This window comes from Saccostrea cucullata, unplaced genomic scaffold, assembly GCF_032062105.1.
Source record: "Saccostrea cucullata isolate Sc308-1 unplaced genomic scaffold, CSIRO_AGI_Scuc_v1 ctg898, whole genome shotgun sequence".
In the NCBI taxonomy this organism is placed as follows: domain Eukaryota; kingdom Metazoa; phylum Mollusca; class Bivalvia; order Ostreida; family Ostreidae; genus Saccostrea; species Saccostrea cuccullata.
The window spans coordinates 463,948-478,302 of record NW_026935768.1 but is presented as its reverse complement, the minus strand read 5'-3'; the positions used below and the strand labels follow the sequence as shown (position 1 = coordinate 478,302).

The window sequence follows — 14,355 nt, the reverse complement described above, 5'->3', positions numbered from 1 at the left end:
AAATTTTCGTTTCAATTTTCTTAGCACTTACTCATCGCAGATGATTGAGATTTTAACACACTTTTTGTTGATGTGAGCTATATGATGGGAATCATTTTTGTCCAAATCTGATGTCAACTTCTTTTTTATCCCTGAGTTTGTCCGTACCATACATAACAAAGGGCTATATACGGTTAGAGACAATTTTGGCCCCCTAAAAATCAACATTTTAGAATGATATTCAGATATGTTTAGTTTGTATTTATTTTGTAGAGGAGATTATATTAGAAATATTTCCAATATATTTTTCACATTTATATGCAGTCACTGGCTGTAAATGACATCAGAAATAATGCTATATTTTTGCTATCTAACCAAAAAAACCAAAATCATGCCTTTTTATTCATGTTTTTTTTCTTATGGGAAACATATAGCGCAGTTTAATTAGAACATGCATAATCTTTCTGTCAGTAATTAGTATTGGATATACATCTTTGTTTTGTTCTAGTCTGCGCTCAATATCTTCTAGAAGAAAAACTGTTTGAAAAGATGCAGTTTTATACAAAATATGCTAAATTGGCGGGAAAACGTGAACTTTATGATGTCATATTTCTAAATTAGTGGCATTTTGATCAAATTGAAAATGGCCAAGAAAGGTCAAATGTATAGCCGTGCAAATTAACACTATATATAAATTAAATCAAGATATTCATTTTAAGGGGCCATTTGAGACACTTAACTTATATTGCTCTTTTCGTTGCAGTTTCCTCAGCAATTACTCATTGCAGATGATGAAAATTTTAGCACATTCTTTGCTAAGACATGCCATACGAGGGCTGTTCAATAGATAATGCCCTGAACTCTATGACATACAACATAGATATCACATGACATTAAGCTTGACTTTCTCTTATTATTGAATCTTTTATGATTTGAAAGCAGTTTATGTGAACACTTCTCACCACATAGTTTCTTTGTTGAGGCATACATGCCGTATGGTGGGATTCACTCTTGTTCAAATCCGAAGTTTACTTCTTTATCCGTACGTCTCTCCGTTTTATCTTTACAAATTTCGTTGCAGTTTTCTCAGCAATAAAAATGAATTGCTCATTGCAGATGATTGAAAATTTTAGAACAATCTTTGTTGAGGCATGACGATGGTGGGATTACGAGGGCTCTTCAATAAGTAATGTCCCCGGTGCTCGGAAAGAAACAAAAAACTTAGAGCTTTTCTAAGATTTAGTCTTAATGATTTCACTTAAATATTCTCTTTTAGTTATAACACGTGTGTAACATTTTTAGGCCTATCCAATTTCTGATTGTTTCTAGAACACATCTTTGAGTATGGCCCTTAAATTCGAATACAAGAATATTGCAATTCCTGTGATTTCCTGGACTTGTTTCTTCGATCTGTCTGAAACTGAGGTTTGTTTTCAAGTTTGGAAAATGAAATAAACAAGTCAAAGGGTAGAAGATCCGTCGAATATTGTTGGTATTTGTTTATACCACAAACTCATTTACTCTTCATGGCGTGTAGGTTCGGACGTTGTCATGAAGAGATTTAATGTTGTGGATTCTTGATTCTGCTTCCATCCTCTCATAAATCTTTCGATTTTGTTTGAAAAAAACTTTGCTTTCTAGAATTCTCCAGAAATTGAACTGCCACCCCGAATGACAATTTGAACAACAGGGCCACTAATATTTAAGAAAATGACATAAGGAACTGTTTTTGTACTTTTGCAATTCTTTGCTCTTCTCAGACCTTGGCTGTTTTTGTCACGTGTCTAACTGTAAATTTGTTTCGAGGGTCAAAAGCAATGGATTAAAGTTTCACTATCTGTTTGAATTTCAGACAAACATGGATAACTACAATTCTTGATTTTTAAAAATAATTGTTCAGATATTTTTACATGCTGTCGTTTTCACTCATTTTTTTTCAAAACATAGGGTGACCATTGTGTGCTAAGACTTTTTACTGTCAAATGTTTCTTTAAAACAGTGAAAACTACCCCCAAAATGATGCCTATCAATTTTGCTATGTGTCTTAAAATCAACCAAACATCATCAGCGATAATTTGTTGAATTTTGGTAAACAGTACATCGGTTGTTATAGGTCCTTGTCGCGCCAAGGACGGTACCCATTTTTGATGCCGAATATATCGGTTTTTGTTCATTGAAATCCAGGTCCTCGTGCGTCTATAAAACATACATTGGTTGTTGTAAATTTCATATATTTTAGTGAATATTTCTTTTGGATTCTTAACGAGTTTTACAATAACTTTAATGAAGTGTTTGATTTAACTCTGTTTTACTGAATCTTTACCATAAATTTAATGCAGTGTCTCGTTTAGCCCTTGTTTTCCAGCTTCTCACTATGAAAGTATGTGATAAAAAGTGGTCATCTAAACTGTTCTCAGTAAATTAGATTCAATCATGAGAGAGTCAAACTTAATGTCATATGATTTCTCTGTTGTATGTCATAGATCATGAGACATTATTTTTTGAACAGCCCTCGTAACTTTTTTTTCGAATTTGATGTCATTTTCCTGTTTATAGGTCTGTGCACCTGCCTGAACTGACTTGTCTATATCTATATGATAGTATATATATATAATCCAACAAAAAGTCTCAGTGGTCGGAATTAAATACTTAAAATTAAGAAATACATGTATATGGTAGTATATAATCACATCACAGCGGGGGTATTAGTAGTGAGCATTGGAAGTTTTCATCGGCTTAACAGCAGAAAGGTTACTTTCCACTTTTTATTCTAGGACTCTTTATCGACACCAAAGAGATGGCACTTATAGCTTTCTGGAAAGCCAAACCTGTCCTATATTCAGGTTGACCCATGACATTGTTTCTTCGTAATTAACAAGAGACCTATGGGCCACATTGCTAACCTGGGTACATTGGTTAGAGAAAACCAGAGATCGTTTTAGTACAATAAAAAAAGTTGAAACATGTAACACGTTCATTGCATAGTGAGGATTCAAATTTGTTCAAATCTTGACCCGTGGTTTGGCTGAGTTTACAATAAGGATAAAAAATTTACAGGAATGTATGGGAAAATCCCATAAAAGTCGTCTTCTCAAGAACAAAGCTGCAGTTTTGTTGTACTGATATGGAAGCATCCCCAGGTGGTGAAGATTCATGTTTATTTTCAAATCAAGGACCCTGGGAGTAAGTTGGGGGTCACCAAGGGGATGAACGTTTTACAGTAGAATAGGATATTAAAATAAATGGGAAAATCATGCTCAATCATGACCCTCTTGCTCTACCCTTCCCAAGACAAGTTTTATTTTAAAAGTTTTCAATAATGACTCTTTTTTCCCTGCAAAAGTACTCAGATAAGCGATGTTGCCCATGGGTCTCTTGTCATAATTATGCCCTCTTTACTCAAGAAGGGGAATATTAAGTATGTACATCATAACATGCAATTCATTGAGACAGGCAGACTCTTAAGAAACAAAAACAAGAGGCCCGGGGACCACATCGCTCACCTGAGTACTAAGGCCGAGAAAAAAGCAAAAATGAGTTTAGTAATTTTAAAAGTTTTAAATGCATGAGTGGTCCCATCCTACCCTCGGGGATCATAATTTGAACAAACTTGAATCTACATTACCAGAGGATGATTCAACATGAGTTTCATCTTTCCCATCGTCGCAAACCACGGGTTTCGAGTCCGCAAGCTTCCTCAAGTGATGATAGAGAGAATTGATGTGAATCACTCGTGGGTTACCGACGATGCATCTTTCCTAGCCCAGTGGTTCTTGAGAAGAAGAATTTTTAGAATGTTCCCTATATATTCCTATGTTAAACTTTCACCCACCATAATGGCCCCACCCTACCCCTGAGTCTCATAATTTGAACAAACTTGAATTTACACTAGCTACCAGAGGATGCTTCCACATGAGTTTCATCTTTCCTGGCCCAGTGGTTCTGGAGAAGAAGAATTTTAAGAATGTTCCCTATATATTCCTATGTTAAATTTTGATCCCCCATAATTGCCCCACCCTACCTTTGGAGGTCGACGTCATGATTTGAACAAACTTAAATCTTAACAAGAGATGTTTGTAAAACACTTATGCCCCCCTTCCCCCAAATTGGAATTTTTGAAAGTCCAAAAGGGCATACCTCTGTCAAAAATGGCGTGATTGTACTCAAAACAGAACTTGACCTAGATAGTCATCTGAAAAATCTGTATACTAAATTTAAATCATTTCAGTATGTGGAACCTCTGCGAAGAAAATGAACAGAATCTGCAATTTTTCTAAGTCCAAGGGGTATAACTCTGTCAAAAATGGTGCGACCATATCCAAAACAGAACTTGACCTAGATATTCATCTGAAAAATCTGTATACTAAATTTTATTTCAGTATGTGCAACCTCTGCGAAGAAAATGAACGGAATCTGCAAATAATTGGAATTTTTCTAAGTCCAAGCGGCATAACTCTGTCAAAAATGGCGCGACTGTTCCCAAAACAGAACTCGACCTAGATATTCATCTGATATATCTGTATACCAAATTTCATTTCAGAATGTGCAATGGTTGTGAAGAAAATGAATGGAAATGAAATGGACCGACAGACAGACAGCGGCAGAGCAATATGCCCTCCCTTCTTTGAAGGGGGCATAACTACCAGAGGTTGCTTCCACATGAGTTTCATCTTTCCTAGTCCAGCTGTTCTTGAGATGAAGAATTTTAAGGATTTTCCCTATGTATTCCTATGTTAAACTTTGACCCCCCTATAATGGCCCCACCCTACCCCTGGGGGTCATCATTTGAACAACCTTGAATTTACACTACCAGAGGATGCTTCTACATGAGTTTCATCTTTCCTGGCCCAGTGGTTCTTGAGAAGAAGAATTTTAAGGATTTTCCCTATGTATTTCTATGTTAAACTTTGACCCCCCCCATAATGCCCCCACCCTACCCCCGGGGGTCATGATTTGAACAAACTTGAATCTACACTACCAGAGGGTGCTTCCACATGAGTTTCATCTTTCCTGGCCCAGTGGTTCTGGAGAAGAAGATTTTTAAAAGATGCCATTAATTTTCAACTAATTCATAATTATTTCCCCTTAGAAGAGGGCATGGCCCTTCATTTGGACAAACTTCACCCAAGGATACTTTGTGGAAAGTTTGGTTGAAATTGGCTCAGTGGTTCTTTAGAAGAATTTTAAGATGAAAATGTGAAAAGTTTACAATGATGACAACAACAACAACAACAACGACAGACAAAGGACAAATTTTGACCAGAAAAGCTAGCTCACTTGAGCCTTCGGCTCAGGTGAGCTAAAAAGACAAAATTAAGATTCCTTGCACATGTTGGTTTATATCTTCATAATACAAGCAGAAGTACATCTTCTTACATATGTGCATTGTGCAAGTCTTTCAAAAATAAGGAAATTACTACAAGAAATGCATAATTATGTTAGTGTTCTTGATATTTCTTAGATTTACCAGCATGTTCTTCATCAGAATAAAAGTGTCTTTAAAATTGATATAATAACGGAAGTTTGTCATACACATACACAGGTTCTCATTTATCCTTTCATTCCTGGCTGAGCAGATTTTTTACACAGTCTTGCTAACAAAGCTGACATTTGTAACAGGGATTGAACACCTTCTGCAATTCTCATGTGGGTATACCCAATTTCTTTAATAAATTCAAGTTTCAGGAATTCTGGAATGTTTTGGTTTTTGCAGACTCTGAAGATAATAGTGATAATATCTTCTGCTGAGTATCCAAGCTTCCAGAGATGTGCCATAGTTTTGTAGGCTTCCTCCACATTTCCATTAACACAATGTTGTAGCATATCTTGTATCAGCATGGGATGGGGTTCATCACACACCTTGAAGACATTTTCACTGTTAACGTGTCCAAAGCCTTGAAATGTTGACTGTAAGTTGTTCAGAGCCTGTCGCATGTCTCCTTGTGCTGTAAACACAATGGCTTCTAAGCCATCATCAGTATAACTAACGGATTCTTCCTCACATACTTCCAAAAGTCTTTTCAACACTTGCGCATCAGTCAGCTTGGAGTAACGTAAAACAGCACATCGCGACTGTATGGGTTCTATGATTTTTTCAGAAGCATTGCAGGCCAGTGCAAATCGTGTGGTCTTAGAATAGATCTCCATCGTTCTCCTTAAAGCTTGCTGAGCACCATCTGTCATGCTATCTGCTTCATCCAGAATGATAATTTTGTGTCTTCCTTTGGGCAAAGTAACTTTCTGCTGAGCAAACATTTTGATTTTATTCCTCACAACATCAATGCCTCTGTCATTTGATGCATTCATTTCTAGAACAGCATCCCGGTAGGATGGCCCCAACATTGCTCGGGCTAGACATAAAATACTTGTGGTTTTTCCAGTTCCAGGAGGACCAGCAATGATTAAATTGGGGACATTTCCGTCGCGGGCAAAAACTTCCAGACGTCTGATGGTCTCTTCATTGCCTACTATATCATGAAGCTTGATCGGTCGATATTTTTCTACCCATGGCTGCTCATGTGCATGAACAGACTTCGTGGACATCTTTGAAGAACGTGGCATTTCATCAGTTTCCATTTCTTGATCGGCCATCTTTCCCGCGTGTTTAATCATGTCGGGTTCGGTAATCCGGGGGCTATTTTTGTACAGTACTTTCGTTTTAACCGAATTTAGAATTTTTGCGGAAATTCAATGCGTCTTTCCAATATTTTTTGGAAAATACCATTAATCAAGTCGGTGCTCTAACTAATCAGCTGATTTCTTTCTGTTTAAGACATCAGGAGAGATCCTGTTTATGAAAGTAAGTGAGAGATAAACCGGAGAAAATGATTGATGTGGATAAATTGAAAGATAATTATCATAAAAATTGAATTAATTCCTATGGACGATTCTGTTATTTTGTAATTTTGAAAAATTATAGTAAATTACTTTTTTTCAAACAGGATGACAGATCTAAGTCAACTAATAAAAGCTGTGTTTAAGAATGGAAGATGGGAAAACCCGGTGGAATTTGACTCTTGGAAGATGCCCAACAAACTGGAGTTTCTGAAGCTAAGAATGGTTGAAAAAGATAACAGTAATATTCCCACAGACCCCAAGGTGAGAGGAATTATCAGAATGTTGAGATGTGTTACGGTTTTCCAATAGTAGAAATAACTATGCTGGTAGTAACAGATTTATTGATGTCACATTGTCAACATATAAACAGCTAGGCTCTGAAATACATACGAATTTAACATAAAATAAACATACATGCACATTACAACACAAAACACACATCAAAGGGAAATAACTCAATTTCAAAATTGAACACAAATAATAGTCAATTAGTTTGAAATGAAATAGATATGAATTTAGATAGAATAGTAAAACTGAATCAATTTAGCTTTTCCCAATTATAATATAAAATCAATGTTGTATCAAATCAAACAAATTAATCAATATTTCTCAAATTCATCAGTGCAAAACAATTTGTTCACACAGAAAACACAATCAAACACCACAAACAAATTCAACTCACAAAACATTGATCGTACCAGATATATGGTATCAGAACCAGTTCTTTATAATTATGTATGTATTTACAGCTATGGCTAAGAAACTCCTTTTCTGTCAATGTCAGTACAGTCCAAAAACCTCTAACAACACTTGCAGTGTACAAAACAGATATCTAGGAATGAAAATCAAATACCCTAATATCACTATACCCTCTAAGACTTTTACCTTTGACACTGAAAATTTAACCAACCAGGAATAAAACCACTGAACCATGAACAACATACTACACTACCTATGGAAACCCATGAATGACTTAAATTAATAAATAACTTAGAATATGGAAACTTGTTTATGTAATCATTGAAATTTAAGTTCATAATAATTTATTTTATTTAAACAATACCAATAAAATAAATATAAATCTATACTATCACAAATGGATTCAGGCCTGTAGGAAGAAATTTCAGTTAGGGGAAGGAATGGGGGCGCAACGGTATATATTTTCAGAATTTTCAGTTGCCGAGTTGGGGGCTGCACTCTCAACTACCAAAAATTCCTTGGCAAGCAAAAAAAAAAAAAGTCATCAGACGTTTTTATTGAGGGGGCGTATAGTAGATATGTTTTTATAGTATGCTATAACACTATATATATATCGGTAAAATTGTGGGGGGGGTCCCCAGTTCCTACGGCCAGGACATTTGAATAACTTTGTATGTAGTTACTGGTTGTTCATTAGTTGACAGATGCTACTACTCCTCTCCAGTGTACCATGTGTACCCGATATAAAAAAACACAGAGTTTTAGAGTTCAAGAGCTTAAGGCCCTACTAACTTTTTTTGGAAATTTCTCAAATTTAACTCAATAAAATTGCCAGTCCCCGTCCCCCTTGTCAGAATCAAATGATTTCCCTGTAAATGCAAAGTGAAATAGTCATTATGAATGCTTGTATGTTACTTTTTTCTGTGTAAAAGATTTTATTAATCATGTTAATATCAGACTGAATTTAACTAAGATGTTTTATACTTGTTTGAAGGAGCTGGACAAAACCTTGCCTGTTTTGCCTGTGGATTTTGTAAAGCTAAAAAATCCTGACCCAGACAGTATACAAGTCCTCTGGATTGGTCATGCAACAGTGTTTGTGCAAATGGAAGGGATTAACATCCTTTGTGATCCAATATTCAGTGAACGCTGTAGTCCCACATTCAAAGTTGCTGGAGTAGAACTGTTGAAGCACTTTGGTTACAAACGGTACCGACCAGTTCCATGTAAAATCAAAGAGCTCCCGCCAGTGGATGTGGTCTTAATTAGTCATGACCATTACGATCATCTGGACACAGAGTCTATCATGGAGATCAAAGAAAACTTTCCCAAGGCTAAATATTATGTACCCATGGGTCTGAAGGAGTGGTTTATAAACTGTGGCTGTCAAGACGTGAATGTGGAGGAGAGAGATTGGTGGGGGGAGATACAACATCAGGTATCTGACAAGCCAAGCCCCAGGGTAACATTTGCCTGTACCCCCGCCCAACACTGGTGTACCAGGACGGGGATTGATCAAAATAAGGTATTACTTCATGGACCTTAAAAGCACACTTTTTTAAAATTTAAGTTACCCAAGGTTTCCAAGTTGGAGATCTCTGTTTAATAATCTGACAATTATTTGTCAATTTGATCTTAAATTGTCTTACAGAGACTCTGGTGCAGCTGGGTTGTGAAGGGAGAGAGCCACTCTTTCTACTTTGGTGGTGATACTGGCTATAACAAGACAGCCTTTCAGCAGATTGGGAGAAAATACGGCCCCTTCTCCCTGAGTGTGCTGCCAATCGGAGCATATGAACCAAGGTAAGAAATACTGGTATACCACACTCTTGATAGTGCTACAGTCATTTTATCCCTACCTACACATTTTATTCACATGCACATGTTAGGAATATTCTATTTTAAAGTCAAGGGAATGAAAATATCAAAATCATTGCTATTGTATTAATTAGGGATGTCAACGAATATTCGAATATTCGAATATTCATTCGAAGAGTTGATATTCGAATATTAATTCATGATTCAAATATTCGTTTTTAAGTATACAAGCATTAATAAGAGAGAAAAACCTGGCAAGTTTTATTAGAAATTGAATCAAGGTTGTGCAAAATTAAAAAAAAAAAACACTCCTCTTGGATTACCTTGAAGGTGTGAAGAGTGTTTCAGAGTAATTTATTTATTTGTTCACTTAATTAGAATAGTGGTATAATAGTACCTCCAATACCTACAATCAGCTTGTATTGTTGTAAGGACACAGTTTTACAGTAAACACACGGACTCTCTGTTTATGTAAATACAGTTAAAATCATTAACAGGAAATTATAATTAGCAAAAGGTAATTGCTTTTAATATTTCACCGTTAGATACATGTAATTGTTCTGCTTTGTATAAGTTTGTAGGAGTTATCGGTGTATACTTTAGTAAGACGATCAAATAATCTGGAACATACTAATTAAAGAATCTTTGAATTTTCAAAAAACAATCATTGCATTTTGGATATAAATTATATAATATTCAATTATTAAAAAAAAAATAAATGCAGCGCATTTACCGAGCTCTACACGAGTTTTTATTCCAAAATAGTGCCACAAAACCTATACTACTTGACAGGAGAGTGAAGATACATATGCAAGATGTAGTAATTTTATCGAATATTCGAATATATTCGAATACTTCTATCGAATATTCGAATATCAATTATTGACAATTTTGACATCCCTAGTATTAATGCATTCACTGTAAGCGTGTTTTACTGTACCTATCTTGTGGGAAGTTAGGGGTTGTAAATATTTTGTTGATCTATAGTAACAATTTTTTTAATCATTTAAATTACAGATGGTATATGCATCCCCAGCATGTGAGTCCTGAACAGTCTGTAGATATCCACAAAGAAATCAACTCCAAGTTCTCCCTGGGCGTTCACTGGGGCACGTTTAAACAGATGGGATGTTACGAGGTAATGTATGCTTAGTATAGGATCGGGAAGTTACAGTCTTATCTTACTGATGAGGCATATTGTTGTCAGATATTTTTAAGGGGTGATGTAGATACATATATTGATAATGTAACATTTGAAATTTAATTGACAGTAAACCAAAATTTTAAAATAAAACAAATTAAGGGGAAAGACACATAGAAATGAATGTAGAAATTATTAAAGGCCTGTACATACACTGTAAATGTACAAAATACGAGGGTTGTTCGAAAAGTTCGAAGATAGATGTGATAAAATTAATACTATGAAATTTATGCTTACAAAAGAGCTAAGTTCACTTTATGCATCAAATGGCCCTGTACTTATATCAATTTATAACCTATCACCCTCTTTCCCATTTCATATATCAAAATAAAGTAGACACTTGATGCTTTCATTTCCTATATTAAAATTTCTTTTTGAGAATCCAGATATTGGAAAACAGGCTTTGAGAAATTGCAATGTTCTTGAAATTTGCAGAAAACATGCCTACTTGACTACCTTCAGCAAAGAATTAAAATATGAGCACAGCCCACGATCCAAAAAATAAAACATATTTTCTGATCTTCAGAAACATCTTTCATTATGTATTTGCATACCGGTATTTTGGATCAGAGGTTGTGCTCTATATTAAATATTGAAAACATACTTCAACTTTAGGCCATTTTCAAAGGAATTTACGGGATATTGGGAAAATTACGCATCTTATGACGTCATAATGCATTGACTAGAGGGAAAATTAGGTCATGATAAATAGATACGTGGTCACCAACACTCCAAGTGATAAATACTGCATTTGCAACCTAAATTGAGCGGTTTTGATTTTTCAGAAATTCTTAGGGCCAAATAATGCCCAAAGTGGCTCTACCTCTTTTTAAGGAACATAAAACAACAAAAGTTAGAAAAATGTTGAAAATTTTAGCTTTATACCTTAAATATTTTCCAAATTATCATATATTTGTTCACCCGGCGCAGTCACCATTCGTTGTTGACGTCATTGTTTCTCAATGTCCACATTCTCTACCTCACTTATCTTGATGAGATTCCTTGGAGATAAGTAAAGATTCAAACTCGTCTTGTTTAATAATTTTAAAATGTCATGAATAGCTGATTTCAATGCATATGATATTGTAAGTAGATCTATACATGATGAAAGATTCTAACTTAAGGGGGCCGACTATAGTTTTATTGTGTGAAAACTACAATAGTGAAACTCTTCATTTTTATACCATATATAACTTACATTATCTTCAGTGTACATGCAAAGTTTGGGGGAAATCTGCCGTCCAGGTATTTTTGAGGGACCGTCTCAAAATACAGGTACATTTACTATAGGATTATATAGGGAAATGCCAATTTTTAGCACTTTAAAGCAAATTATACAAATACAGTACAATAGACATTTTGTTCAAAATTGTCTATAACATAAAAATTTGATGAAAAATCGTAATACTATATCTGTTATACAATATATGTACTACAATAGACATTTTGTTCAAACTATAATATTTGATGAGTAATACTATGTTATACAATATATGCAAGAAATACAAAATTCTACCGTCTTGTTACCAGAGGGGGCATCTCAAAATGCAAAAAATTAGCAAATTTTACTCTTTTTATAGAGTACTACAAAATATGACGTATACACAATGGATTCACATGATAACATAATAAAATTATTGGAGATATTCTCAAATTTTTATGTTTTAAATTTCAAGAGCGTATGTTTTTTTACTTTTTCTTTAATAATATTTTATTACCCCTTTCTTTAAGAGGTACAGAATATCATAACGTCAAAAACACACTGAAACGACGTCAACCTACCTATCAGTAGCAAAATCTGTTTAAAAAATCAGTTATATCAAATTTTGTTACATTTTCATACCTATAATTTCTTAATTTTGTTTAATTATAATAATTAAGCGAAAAGGGTTCCATTAAAACAGCAAATACGCTACATTTTACTATGATGCACGAAATATTGCGCAATGAAAGCTATAGTCGGCCCCCTTAATTATAACTGTACAGCATATTTGCTTGTTGGCGTTCCACATCTATCACACGTGATCGTCACTTTTCTACGTGACAAACTTTGAACACCCTTACTACAATTTGACATTAACTTTTACATTTCTCGTCTCTCTAATCTTTTTCGGTATTTAAAAACAAGTACATGTACTAAGAATGCATTTTATTTTTCAATGGCCAATTTAAATATTTCCTAGGTCTATGCCAGTTTTTCAGGGGGTGAAACTTTATAGCATGTTAGAGAAAGATACCCACCCGTCTCTTTCTGACGTCATTACAACTCATAAATTGTTTGGACATTTCATATTAAATTTATTATGAAATTTCATGGAACTTACAGAATGGGGCTAAGTTGCAAATTTTACAGTATGATATTGTAATACTGCATGAGTGAATTAACGGCATTTTTGGAGGACAAATGCTCATATTAAAAAAAAAAGTGTTTTTTCTAGTTACACTTAGGTTTAAAAAAACGTAATCTTCGAAGTTGCGCCGCCTGGACAATAAACCATTGCTTTAGAAAACATCAACAATTTATTAATAAAGATAATTAATGATGTTTAGTTTATTATATAAATAAAAAAAGATGATGCTAATTAAACATTAAAAAATTCATTGATGTATCTTAAGCGGTTTTAATTTTATGGTGCTTATTCACGAACTTTTCGAACAACCCTCATTGAGAAATAGGAAACCAGGAGAAGAAAATACTATGCCGATGAAAGTGATCATGGTGATAGTTGAAAGTTTGATTACATAAACATGGTTGTAAGAAATGAAATGCACTCTTCTGTATTATTTTAAATATAAAATTGACTCTAAAATTCCATTTATTTTCAGTACTATCTGGAACCACCTACATTAGTGGCAAAACGTTTGAAGGAACTAAATCTACCAGAGAACAGCTTTAGGACCATAAAACATGGAGAAATTTGGAGCATTTCAAAACAGGATGTGAATCCTTTGTGATATTGCCCTGAATCATGAGATTTCAGATTATTTCCAAGTTCTACTCCGATATGACTGAAAAAGATTGTGATATTTTAAATAAGAATTAATTAATCTATCAGTATATTGTCAAATTAGAACATTGAAGAATTTTGTACACTAAGGACTTAAAATTTCCTGTCAATGTCTCGTTCTTTGTTAGTAATTTATTACATTTTCAACAATGAAATACAGTAATTTATTCATGGGAAAAAGAAGATTTATATTTTTCACATTATGAAAAAATATCAAAAGTGCAGCAAAACTTCTTGGTATTCATTTTACTTGTAAGACATGACTTGTAAACAAGTTTTGTCACATAAAATGAATCCTGTTCCACTATAAGAGTAAATTCCATATCCAACTACAAAACATGCATTATCTATGTGTATTGAGCGAGCAATGTCTTTTCATTTTCATGCATTCCTATGTATAAAATGTGTTATGGGTACTTTATGAAGTAGTACAATGTATTAGAGTTTTTTTTTTTTAAATAAATTTGTTATGGCAAAATATTAAAAGATTACATACATGTACCTTGTACATCATGTATCTCTGTGCATAATGTTTATTTTATACAGCTATGCAATAAACTTTTTTAGGTGAATCGTATTGAACTTTGAACAATTCTGGATTATTTATAAGTTTGAATGAACAATTTTTTAAATGCATATACGATACATATTCGTGTACTGGTACATATTTTAGGGGAATACTTGTACCTCATAATTAGAATCAGTACTAGAATATACCAGATAACTGTATACATATAATTATGGGGAAAAAAGGAAACATTATGCTAGGTATTTGGTCATATTTATCTTTTACCAAGGTATCTTGAAAAGCTG

General features: G+C 34.1%; 2 protein-coding genes across 2 annotated transcripts; one reads left to right on the top strand and one right to left on the bottom strand.

The window, feature by feature from the left end:
• Window positions 1–5,315: 5,315 nt before the first annotated feature.
• LOC134243707 (replication factor C subunit 2-like) lies at window positions 5,316–6,601 on the bottom strand. Its single transcript, XM_062725939.1, has one exon. It carries the CDS (start codon window positions 6,589–6,591, stop codon window positions 5,530–5,532), a length of 1,062 nt encoding a protein of 353 aa, XP_062581923.1. The 5' UTR covers window positions 6,592–6,601; the 3' UTR covers window positions 5,316–5,529.
• Window positions 6,602–6,653: 52 nt separating this feature from the next.
• On the top strand, window positions 6,654–14,100 carry LOC134243736 (N-acyl-phosphatidylethanolamine-hydrolyzing phospholipase D-like). Its single transcript, XM_062725975.1, has 6 exons — window positions 6,654–6,778; window positions 6,921–7,077; window positions 8,510–9,040; window positions 9,167–9,318; window positions 10,351–10,471; window positions 13,361–14,100. The coding sequence occupies exons 2-6, from the start codon at window positions 6,922–6,924 to the stop codon at window positions 13,487–13,489; spliced, it is 1,089 nt and encodes a 362-aa protein (XP_062581959.1). The 5' UTR covers window positions 6,654–6,778; window position 6,921; the 3' UTR covers window positions 13,490–14,100.
• Window positions 14,101–14,355: the final 255 nt, after the last annotated feature.

What these genes read in the sequence shown, in the direction of transcription:
- LOC134243707 (XM_062725939.1), bottom strand. Translation starts at nt 6,591, where the DNA reads ATGATTAAACACGCGGGAAAGATGGCCGATCAAGAAATGGAAACTGAT.
- LOC134243736 (XM_062725975.1), top strand. Translation starts at nt 6,922, where the DNA reads ATGACAGATCTAAGTCAACTAATAAAAGCTGTGTTTAAGAATGGAAGA. An exon ending in CGGGGATTGATCAAAATAAG is followed by an intron (nt 9,041 to 9,166) that starts GTATTACTTCAT and finishes ATTGTCTTACAG; the next exon opens with AGACTCTGGTGCAGCTGGGT. An exon ending in AACAGATGGGATGTTACGAG is followed by an intron (nt 10,472 to 13,360) that starts GTAATGTATGCT and finishes ATTTATTTTCAG; the next exon opens with TACTATCTGGAACCACCTAC.